This window comes from Macrobrachium rosenbergii, chromosome 41 (assembly GCF_040412425.1).
Source record: "Macrobrachium rosenbergii isolate ZJJX-2024 chromosome 41, ASM4041242v1, whole genome shotgun sequence".
NCBI classification, from domain to species: domain Eukaryota; kingdom Metazoa; phylum Arthropoda; class Malacostraca; order Decapoda; family Palaemonidae; genus Macrobrachium; species Macrobrachium rosenbergii.
Window position 1 is genome coordinate 44,643,391 of NC_089781.1, and position 11,863 is coordinate 44,655,253.

The 11,863-nt window shown below is 38.6% G+C and overlaps 1 protein-coding gene across 7 annotated transcripts in view; it reads left to right on the forward strand.

Moving 5' to 3' along the window:
- The window catches only part of LOC136826840 (scoloptoxin SSD14-like), a 273,826-nt gene that overhangs the window by 122,020 nt on the left and 139,943 nt on the right, over window positions 1-11,863 (forward strand). For all 7 annotated transcript variants that reach the window (XM_067084327.1, XM_067084328.1, XM_067084324.1 and 4 more), the window contains one exon: window positions 11,031-11,122. In XM_067084327.1, the coding sequence (XP_066940428.1) occupies window positions 11,038-11,122 (85 nt within the window). In that variant the 5' untranslated portion in view covers window positions 11,031-11,037. The remainder of the gene's footprint in view (window positions 1-11,030; window positions 11,123-11,863) is intronic.

Here is an 11,863-nt window from a genome sequence, read left to right on the forward strand (position 1 = left end):
TTTCCTTATGAAAATCATAGATGTGAGGTAAATCGATAGGCTAAATACATTTGCAAACAAAGGTAGATATCAACAATTATGAGAGTGGGACAAAAGTTAAATCTACGTCCATATGTTGTATGACTCCTGGGCTTTTATATACCCCAAAAGCAGAATTGAGTGTTATTAATTTGAATAAACCTATTGTATATGTGATGAAATTAATAATAAAGTTTTATATGTGGGTACTTTTACAAACTATCGTTAAAAAAAATGGTTTTATCCAACTCTGTAAAAAGCGCGTCTTAAATTTACAGGAGCTGAGCTTCAGTGGATTTATCGGTTTCCAAATAAAAATGTTGGGGTTTACCATGCTAAGATATTGTCATGGGGAGATGGACGTTCCTCGTAAGCATCTTTCCTGCGCTTATAACCCTTCCTCCTCCCCCTGCTTAATTGATGAGCGGAGCATTCGCAGAGGAAACATCTAGTTTAAGGGAAAAAAGTGAGCAGAACGCAACTCTCCGCACCTTGAGATAATGGAAAAGGACTTGAGACGTATCATCCTTTATTAATGACCCATTTATCTATTTTCTCTATTTTTTCTGGTTTGGGAAAAATATCGAGATTACATTTTCACCGAGTTTTTCTCTATCAATTTTTCTTAAAGTAATTTTTTATCTATATATTGCAAATTTCAATAACATCTCCGATGGCTACGCGAGTGAAATCTGAAACGGCACATTAAAAGCAAAGATGACCATTGGAATTTCAGTTCTGGCGCCCGCGACGCGATGTTGAGGAGTTTTGGTTAATATAAATGTATATATATAGCCCACCTTTTTTTTTCATTTGACTCTTCCTTTAATTCTTTCGTTTTTCTTTGTTTCCTTGTTTCTTTCTTTCTCACTTTATTTCCTTCCTTCTCTTTCTTTCTTTTGTTCTCTCTTTGTTTCGTCCCTTCCTTCTTTCCTTCTCTCTTTCTTTCTTTCCTTCCTTCCTTCTCTTTCTTTCTTTTGTTCTCTCTTTCGTTCTTTCTTTCTTTCTTCCCTTCTCTCTTTCTTTCTTTCCTTCTTTCTTTATTCAAGGCATCATTCAGAATTTCCCGTTGGAGTTGAGAAAGTAGCCTATCGGCTACATGGTCTTCTTCGTGTAACATTTGCGAAAGAGGTTTTAAATGCTTTGTAACCTCTTCCTGTCAGCAGCGTTTTCATCGGTACGGGCCACATTTTCTGTCGAACTCATGGTTAAAAAGTTGAGCGGGAAAACTTAAAATAAGAGGGATGAGGTAAAGAAGTCAGAGTGAAACACTGTGAAAAGAGACTTTATCAACGAAGTGAAAGAACGCAGCAAAAAAAGCGAATGGATGTAAAGAACAAGTTAAAAATAAGTGTTGTGAATACTAAGAAAGATGTCGCACAGGAATATAATCAAATAAAAAAAAGACACGGAAAAATTATACATCTTGATTGCGTTTGTAAGTACATCGAAAAAATTTACATGCATAAAGCTAATTACGAATCGAAAAGGATAATATATTATAGACTGTTTCAAGGGTTAAAGAAAGAGAAGAAGAAGAGAGAAAAAGATAGAGAGGGGGAGACAAGAAGAAATAGAAGAAGAAGGAGAGAGAGAGAGAGAGAGAGAGAGAGAGAGAGAGAGAGAGAGAGAGAGAGAGAGAGAGAGAGAAAGTAAGTTCACGTTCTATTATGTTGACGCCCATACAGTACCAAACACCTCCCCTCAAGCTCCTGCCTTCGTCTGTCGAAACACGCGCAAGATGGCACTTGTTGACCAGGGCGTCATCTGGTCTCTAAATGGGCGGGGGCCCAGGGACGGCAGGGGGTGGGGGGGCATTCTGAAAATTATACGTTTAATATAATCGACTGATTTATCAATATTAGTCAGTCAACAAGTTTGTAAGTTCACGATTTACAGATTGGCTAAAATACGGCACAAGTCTTCTGTGACATCATCAATATACATTTCTACTTAACTCTGTGTAGAGACTAGATCAGTATTTAATGTTACAAACTTTTTCAGTATAGGTAATAAGGATAAAAATAAACATTATTTTATGGTGCAGTATATTATAGGATTTATAGGACTCCACTGAGAGTCTAAAATAATAGTGTCCTGTAACAATAACAGCCTTTTACTCCAATGTGGGTTTTAACATCTAAGGTTGGGGATGGTAGCAAAAGAATGAGAATTTACTACTTGCGACAGTACTACAGTAGTGGGAAAGCAAGAGAAAGTATAGAAGGGGACAATACTGAATGAATTGATTGTTGAATGTATGAAATGAAAATTTTGCAAACAATAACATAGTAGGATGAGAAGAGAAGTAGTGGTGGAGGATAGAAATGCATGCAGGCGAGACATTTGTGGGCACCCCTTCGAGGATTCAAGCATTTTTGCAATTGATAAAGCAAGTGCTTACCTCTGGATACAGCCAAACAATATAGATGCATTAAATATTGCCAAAAATATTTTCCCGTGTATCTGGCACTTTTTTTTTTTTTTTACAAATTAACTATGTCTTGAGGGTCAAGTGCAGCAAGTCGTTCTTGGTGAACATGACAGATCACAAGATGGTTAAGCCGTTTTTGGGTCATGGTGGAATGCAGCCAAGTTTTCATGCGCCTAAGTGCAGTGAATGACCATTCAGCCTCACATGGACTTTCCGGAGAGGCCAAAAGAAGTCTCAGCAAGCGCTCAACCTATGTGAACTTTCTTCGAACTTCCAGCAGCATATTTGCAAATGTCTTTCAGTAGTCCTCAACAGATGTACCATTGAGCTGATTGTGGAAGAAATCAATGTCTTGCTTTAAGGAATCAGAAAGCTCTGGATATTCCTTGGCTGACTCCTCTTTGAATGACACAGTTAAGAGCATTTCACTTAAGTCACGGTATATTGTGAGACCAGATGAAGTGAAATACTCATTTAAATACTCTGAGGCGCTGTCAATAGCTTTGAAGAATTCTACTCTGTAATACTCCTCTGCACAGCTGGGAGTATACTCCTGAGAACCATCATCAAGCCTCTGGAATCTTGCACTTGTGAGGGAGAATCACTGGTTCTAGTTCACATTCCTCAGTTTTCTCCTGTGCAACTTCAAAAATTTCCTTAAACCTGTCTTCTATACGAAGGGATTGGAGATTTTCTGCAGCTACTTTGACAGCTGTAGATGAACCAAAGTCATTTGATGCTTTTTGAAGGGCTTCCAGAGCTAGTTTATAGTTATCCAAAGCAGACTTTACTGAAGGTCCACGAGTTAACCACCGAGGTCTACCATTTTACTAATTGTAACTTTAAAACATATTTGTAGAAAAATAATGTCTAATAGGAAAATCAAAGGCTTAGATGCAGGAAAAATAATAACAGACTCACAGGAAGTTGTTGCAAGTGCTGGTGTTTGCCGACTTCATATGTAAACAATGGGATTAATCAGTCAAAACTTAAATGAACAATTAATCTGATCACGAACCTTGTTGAGATTTTTCTCAACAGCAACTCAGTGAATCTGGCTCTTGCCTGATGTTTTGCACTTGATACAAAGTCTAAAAATGACAACGACACTGAGCTAGCACAAACAGGTGGCGGCTATACAAACACAAGGGCATTTTCAAGTTTTATTACAAAAATAAACTATGGCAATACAAAAATATACCTGAGCTATTCACATTTACGTTAATTACCAAAAAAATATAATCAATTTACACGAACATTACATTAAAACTGACTATAGCCGGGCTAACAAACACGGATAACCACATGGCCATTGATAAATACACAAATCAAACTCACAGAAAAAAGAATTGCACCGAGGTGCTCAGCGCTCTGCTTTAAATCTAACAATGCGGGCTTCAATACCAATGCCAAATTCTGAATGTACTTCCTAACACAAAGAATAAATCCTGGACTGCATGTTGGTCGCTTACTAAAGCACTAAAAATTGCTCTTTAACAAACTTACTTGTATTAGGACTTAAACTAGTGAGCATATACAACTTTATCACTGAACATGATACATGTCCACGCACAACAAAGGATGGCCTCGATTAAGACCGATGAAAATGATGGTGCAGGACTCACAAAGTCACAAGCTCTATTGAGATTCGGCCATCAACCAGCTTTCAAGTTTTAGAGCCTACCTGTGGAGCCTCTGGCTCGCTTGGTATCTAGGAGGACAGTGGGCACAAATTGCTCTGCAGCAGCTTATATACGCCCACTTCCAGAATGTTCCAAAATTCCAGATTCACAAGGACCTTTGTACAACTAAGTTTCTCAGGTGCAAAACTCCTGTTAATTGAAGATGCAACCTACCATACACTTTTCAGAAATAAAGAACACGTTACAAGCAAAATAATTACAGCACTTTACAATCCAGAACCATCACATACTTCCATGTCAGCCCGACTCAATGCATAGTTGGCACGTACGATTACAATTTCTACTGATATATTAAAATGAATAGATGGGAGTTTTATGTTGGCAAAATCCCTGCAGAAGATTTTGTCAACATTCTCCCAGCCAGACAGATCTGACAGACAAGTCAGCAAAGTTAAAATGACGTCTGAAGTGGACAATGTTTGGTTTTAATTTACGGCCCAGATACAATTGGAGGGCTCACAATCGCATCTGGATTGCACTATAAGCAGGATATTGGACACTATTCTGTGCCTTACAGTCATACAATACACAAAACAATGAAATGTAAACAATGGCACAACGGTGCTCTTCTCTCTCGGTAGCACGCAAAGCGATCAAATTATCTAACCATAATGGTCCCTGGACCTTCTCACAGTTCCATTTCGTTCCTCCTCAAGGAACAATGTTTGTAAACAACACTCAAAAAACTCTACAGTTTGCCTTCTTGGAGCCAATATTTCATTTTCTCACGTTGGGCTAAAGCCATTTTCCTTTTGGGTCTACCCCTAACTCTGTCAACATTTACTTCATTCTGTTTATGGGTACTTTCTTCAACCACTGTCTCTGATTCTTGATCAATTAGTTTGTGATTATCAATATTGACCACTACACGTTCACTATCATTCAGAGTATGATCAATAGTTAATTCAACATTTACGAGTTCGTCCTCGTTAATCACTTCATTTGACACGACATCACAGGTACTGTCTTCATGTTAGTCATTCACCTCTAACATGATAATGTGTTCGATCGCCACGAGACATTCTTCACCTTCACACAAAACTTTTGCTGAGTGAACGACATCATCCTCTCCACGGTAGAGTTGTATAATTCTTCCGAGAGGCTAGACTTTACAACGCCAGTCGATCTTTTTTACTAAGACGGAGTCAACGTTTCTGAATGGAGTCGGCTTACCAGGGCCTAAATCATGACATTGGCGTAGGGCCTGTAGATACTCGGTGCTCCAATGTAACTTAAAGGCACATAGAGCGTCAACTAATTTGAAGTATTCAGCTCGAATCTTCTTTGTGGTGAAAGTATCAAGCATACCTTGTTCGGTGCTGCAGCAGGCAGCAAATGCATAGTCATACCTCATGGGAGATGTGACGGACTGAGGACTTCATCCTTGCAGACATCACTACAATAAGTAAGAGGATGGTTGTTGACGATGCATTCTGCCTCTTCAACTAGTGTTCTTGCCTGTTCCTCATTAAACAAGGCTCTATTGAGTGAGACTGCCAGGGCACGCTTCGTCAACCTGATTAGTCATTCAAACATCTGCCCTTCCAAGGTGAATGTGGAGTCTGGAAGTTCCAGGGTATTCCTCTTTCTCTCAAATACGACTGAGTCACATCCTCGTTGCAGAGATCGGCTAACAAGTTGCTTGCAGTCTTGAAGGTTGCATGATTGTCAGAGTATATAACAGATGGGGTGCCGTGACAGATGGCAAATCTATGAGGGTAGAGGATGAAGGTGTCAACACTGAGGTTCATCACCAGATCCAGGTAGACCTCACGGGTACTAAGACATGTAATTAGCAGGATGTAAGCATGACCCTCCTGGGTGTTAACTGGATCTGCATGATCAAGTCCTATGTGGTGAAACGGTGTCATCAGAGTCACACGAGGGCTCGGTAGCTGGGGCTGAGGAGGTTGCGACAATGGGGCTCTGAGCATCCTCTTATACTCTAAGCAACTACTAACTATTTTCTTAACTAGCACTCGCACTACTGGCATCCATCACTCTTGTCTGAAAATTGAGATAATTGTATTGATGCCACAGTTTAGTTTTATATTATGAATATGTTTAAGATATAGCGTTACTAGTTTTCCCTTAGGGGACATGTTATTAATTAAAACTAAATTTAATTGCCTTGCAAAATAGGCTATTTCATGAAAAGCCTCTCCACCCTTCTCTAAATATCTACACAAAGTGGGCCAATGATGGCTTGTTCTACATAAGCTAGCTTTGTTAATGGATCATCTCTAATCTTCATGAATTTACAAACATGTTTCATGATGCTCTAAAGAGTGCTGTAGTTGGAAATACTTTCCCAAAAGTGAAGAAACGGAGCAGGAGGTGCTGGCTGAAGTTCTCTCTACAGACATTACTACTGACGAAGATGCATAGTCTCATGGGTCATCAGTTGCTGTTAGGGGTCCTGGGATTTGCAACATGGCTGGGCCTGTTGCTCACAAGGATTTCTCATGCAAAAGAATTGCACCGAGGTACTCAGCACTCTACTTTAAATCTAACAATGCAGGCTTCGCTACCAATGACAAATTCTGAAAGTACTTCCAAACACAAAGAATGAACCCAGGACTGCGTGTTGGTCACTTACTAAAGACACTAAAAATTGTCTAAACTCTAACAAACTTACTTGTATTAGGACTTAACTAGTGAGCACATACAACTTTATCACTGGACATGGTACATGTCCACGCAAAACAAGGGATAGCCCCTATTAAGACCAATGAAAATGACAGTGCAAGACTTACATGTTCTATTGAAATTTGGCCATCAACTGGCTTTCAAGTTTTAGAGCCTACCTATGGAGCTTCTGGCTCTCTTGGTATCTAGGAGAAGAGTGAGCACACGCTGCTCTGCAGCAGCTTCTATACGCCCACTTCCAGAATGTTCCAAAATTCCAGATTCACAAGGACCTTTCTACAATTAAGTTTCTCAGGTGCAAAACTCCTGTATGGTAGGTTGCATCTTCAGTTGAAGATGCAACCTACCATACACTTTTCAGAAATAAAGAACACGTTACAAGCAAAATAATTACAGCACTCTACAATCCAGAACCATCACATACTTCCATGTCAGCCTGACTCGATGCATAGTTGGCACGTACGATTATAATTTCTACTGCTGTATTAAAACGACTAGATGGGAGTGTTATGTTGGCAAAATCCCTGCAGAAGATTTTGTCGACAAACCTAATGAAAAATTACATAATCTATTTCATTATTATTTTAATATTTTATACTTGTTTGTGTTGAGTATATATTTTATAATATTATTATCAGACTCATTTCCAACATCTGTTATACAAAACTTTGAAGAAAAAAGTGGACTTTTGTCCCCCCATTAACTAAAGGATACCAAGCATCTTTCGCTCATTCACCTATACAAGTTTAAAATTGTGGTAACACACATTCCATTTGGGTTCGTAATTAGTCACCCCTGAGATTCAGAGAAAAAGAACTTGGTGAACGCGGATTTGAGTCTCACGATGCGCGTAAAATCGCATTTTTCTTTGTTTATTACTCTGTATCACCGGTTCAACACTCGTATAAGAGTAATTAATCAACACAGAAGCAGATCCTCTGAAAGGTGATTACCCCCTTTGTATGGTTAGTGGTCATTGTATGTAAATCCCTAATTGGATATTTCACAATCGACGACGACGATGAGAAACTAAAAAAAAAAAAAAAATTAACTTAGATGAAATATAGGTATAAGAAAATCTTTTAATAAAAGTTGTTTCTAGGGTTAGGGCAGAGAGAACCATAGAGAGGTCCGACTTCCTATGTGCAGCGTAATTTGGCCGCCATTTTGATTGTGTGTAACTGGAGCTGCAATGACAGCAACGTTTTGCAAATGAACATGCTCTGAGTGCACTGCAACCCACTGTAGGGCCAACAGTTTGTCTTTATGCTGGAACACAACAAACTGCCAATGTTTATTTATTTGACAGTTGTTATGATTGTTCATTTTATGGACGTATATCAAAATAAAGGTACAAATAGGCCTATATTAGTATGTAACAGTAAGAGGACCACTCAGACACATCACAGCCAAATGTGACTAGATCAGTAGAACAGACTTTGCTCCAAATAATACCTATCTAGGTAATTCCTTAGTGGGATAAAAATGTTACTCTTCTCAGATATTCTTACAGACATGTAGGCCTATGTGGTATATTTATAAACAAAATTAACCCATATATGTTTAAACAGTTTTATTCACAAATCTGTAAAATAAATTAAAAATAACCCTTGGAAAAATGTTTAAACAATTTTATTCAAAGTTCTGTAAAATAAAATAATACATATTTTCAAACATTTAGGCTATGTAAAATTACCTGTGAAAGGACTGCATATGGAAAACTAATTATTGTACTTCAGTGTCATTAAATGATGATAGATATAATAGGCCCTAGGAGAAGAACATGCTAGTAAAATGTAAAGCCTTCGCAAATACCATGCCTTAGCAAAATATGCACAAAATGCTATGCCTGTGCACAACCTATTGGAAATAGGTAGTATTTAATTACTAATCACGTACCACCACCAAGGCATCAACACATATACATAGCACAAATTGTTTAGCATTAAAATCACCACCAAAAGTATTAACACACACCAAGCATAATCGAGTTAGACAGGGCTATACTTATCTGTCAGTGTGAAGACCTGTTAACAAAATACTCATTGGATTAATATGAATTCATTTATGGGAAATTTTCAAGTTTTCTGTTTTTACGTAATTTCTTTTCTTTGGATGCTTTATTCTTGATTTTCAATTGATATTTTAGTCTCACTGTAACATACAATTGCCTCATAAACTGTACACTTTGAGAACAATAATGAATAGTACATAGCAGTAAACAAACTGCTTACAAGCAGATGGGATGACAAACTAATGTGCTCACTTTGTGTTGTCCTTTGGAAAGGAGTAGAAGGCCACTTCTTTGTTTGTTTTTGTTTACTTTGTACAGTTAATGGAAGAACACTGTTCCTTCTGATCCAGAGGTTTTCTTGGTGTGGCCTGTGTAGTGTAAATGATGCATGGAGAGGTAATTTGGTGTAGACTCGGCTGCAGTGACGGAATGATGCGTCATTAGCAGCCTCCAGTTACACACAATCAAAATGGCCGCCGGCGCTCAGCCAATTACAATGCAGCACATAGGAAGTCGGCCCTCTCTATGGTTCTCTCTGGCTATACTTACTGTCACTGTGAAGACCTGCTAACAAAATACTCATTGGATTAATATGAATTCATTTATGGAAAATTTTCAACAGTTTTCTGTTTTTATGTAATTTCTTTTCTTTGGGTGCTTTATTCTTGATTTTCAACTGATATTTTAGTCTCATTGTAACATACAATTGCTTCATAAACTGTACACTTTGAGAACATGAAGGTGTACACAAAAGATCACAGTAACATTGCGTCTCTAGTAACCTCCAGTTACCCACAATCAAAATGGCCGCCAGCGCTCAGCCAATTACAATGCAGCACATAGGAAGTCGGCCCTCTCTATGGTTCTCTCTGGTTAGGGTCAGAGAGGGAGGAGGGGGAAGTGGATGAAAAGGAGAGAGAAGGTTAAAGGAGGGGAGGGGGAAGGGGGATAGGGAAGAGGGGGAGGGGGTCAAAGGGAAGATGGAGGATCTCTTAATTGGTTCATCAGATATTTTCAGAAGGTGAGGGCGTGATCAAATTCTCGTTACCTTTTTGATATGCTTGTGTATGTGTGTGTGTGTGTGTGTGCGTGCGTGTGTGTGTGTTGGGGGAGAGAGGGTCAGGTCACAACAGGTTGGGCCATGTTGGGACTAACCTGGGTTTCCTCTGTGGCGAGGATTCCAACGTGTGATGGTGAGATTAGTATTGTATTAACAGTACTTAATGTGTTTTTATTGTCATAAACCGTTTTATACTATTAGAGATTTGTCGCTTCTGCATAAGTGTGTTTATAATTCTGCATAAGTTTATTTATAGTTTGTATTTTGGATTCTTGGGCAGTTGCCTGAATTGAGCCATGGCGATACATAATACAGCACACCTTACTTTTGTAGCGTTAGTGCGTGCAGATTAGCACTAATGCCTTAGACGAAAGGCTGTTGTTATCGCTTTCCTTTATCCTTCTCTCATCAACTGAATGTCCCAATATCCTTTTCTATTCCTTTTATTTAAATGTCACAACGAATTGGGAAAATTACTTCAACAATACCATTTTCTGCTTAAGGGAGTGAAAGATTAACATTTTTAGCCAACTTGCTTTTAAGAAAATTAGCAGTAAAGAAATGCCTTGCAGAAAATTAGAGAGAGAGGAAAAACGTTGATCCATTTGCGAATGCCGATATATTTTCGATGCAGTGATGAGGATCAGCGAAATATATTGTAAGGAATCGGTCCGTCATATATGATAAAAGACTTCTCATTAAGATCAGTTAAGTACCGCCTGTCAGAATAGAAGAATAGAATATAGGATTTAGGCCAAAGGCCAAGCGCTGGGACCTATGAGGTCATTCAGCGCTGAAATGGAAATTGACAGTAAAATGGCTTGAGAGGAGCAACAGGAGAAAAACTTGCAGTTGCACTATGAACCAAGTGTTAGGAGAGGGTGAAAAGGAAGATGGAAGAAAGAAAATATGAACGGAGGTACATTAAAAGGAATGTAAAGGGGGTGCAGCTAGGGGCAGAAGGGACGCTGCAAAGAACCTCAAGTAATGCCTACAGCGCACTGCATGAGGTGCACTGACGGCACTACCCCGCTACTGGGAGCACCTCCCGTCAGAGTAGATTTTAATGTTCATTTGAGTGTATATGATACTTCTATATATTAACTCTAGAAATTCAGTCGTTATTTTGAATAAGAAGTTTTTTGTTCCTAGTTTCAGGATGATCGTGACTCGGAAGCAGCTAGTAATACTGGGAGTGGTTCTTACCGCCTGCGTTCTTGCCCTTGCTACAGGAATTGTCGTTGGTAAGCGCAGTTTTTCTTTGATATATACATTATTTACTAACTTGTTAACTTCCTACTAATATACATTTTATTGTGAATATGGCCGGCCAGCTGAAATAACTAAAGTTCCGTTATTTTCAGGCAGTCGATTTGTATTATTTGTTTTCAGATCGCGTTTCCTTCCAAAAACAAAAGGTAATAAACATAAATTATAAATTCAAACATGGCATTTGAAGGACATGCACCACCTCTTTACGCTTGAAATAGCAGGAAAATTTTGGGCCTAACAATTACAGTTCGATAACAATTTCATTATATTTAATGCCTATTTATAGTCCATTTACCTTTTAAACTAAGACCATGAAGGTCTGGAATTATAAGGATGTCTGTTTTTGTTATCACTCCTGGAGAACAAAAAAACATTTGGCGCATAAGACTGTTTTTGTACGCCACTTTCTGTCTTAGAGAGAGAGAGAGAGAGAGAGAGAGAGAGAGAGAGAGAGAGAGAGAGAGAGAGAGAGAGAAACTTTACATCAGAGAAAATACTTGCTATCTTCATAGCAAGAGAGTTTTACTAAAGATTATACTGACGTCAGCAAATGCCTGCCTACGACTAGGAGAAAATTTTCATCAGTGGCTGTTATGGCGTAAGTTGTTGAGGGCTATTTTCCTGCACATCACTGACTACTTCTGAGACAGGGAGGGACAGACAATAGTGATATATATTGCTCTATTTTTTCGTGAGAAAGAGATTCGGAGAAT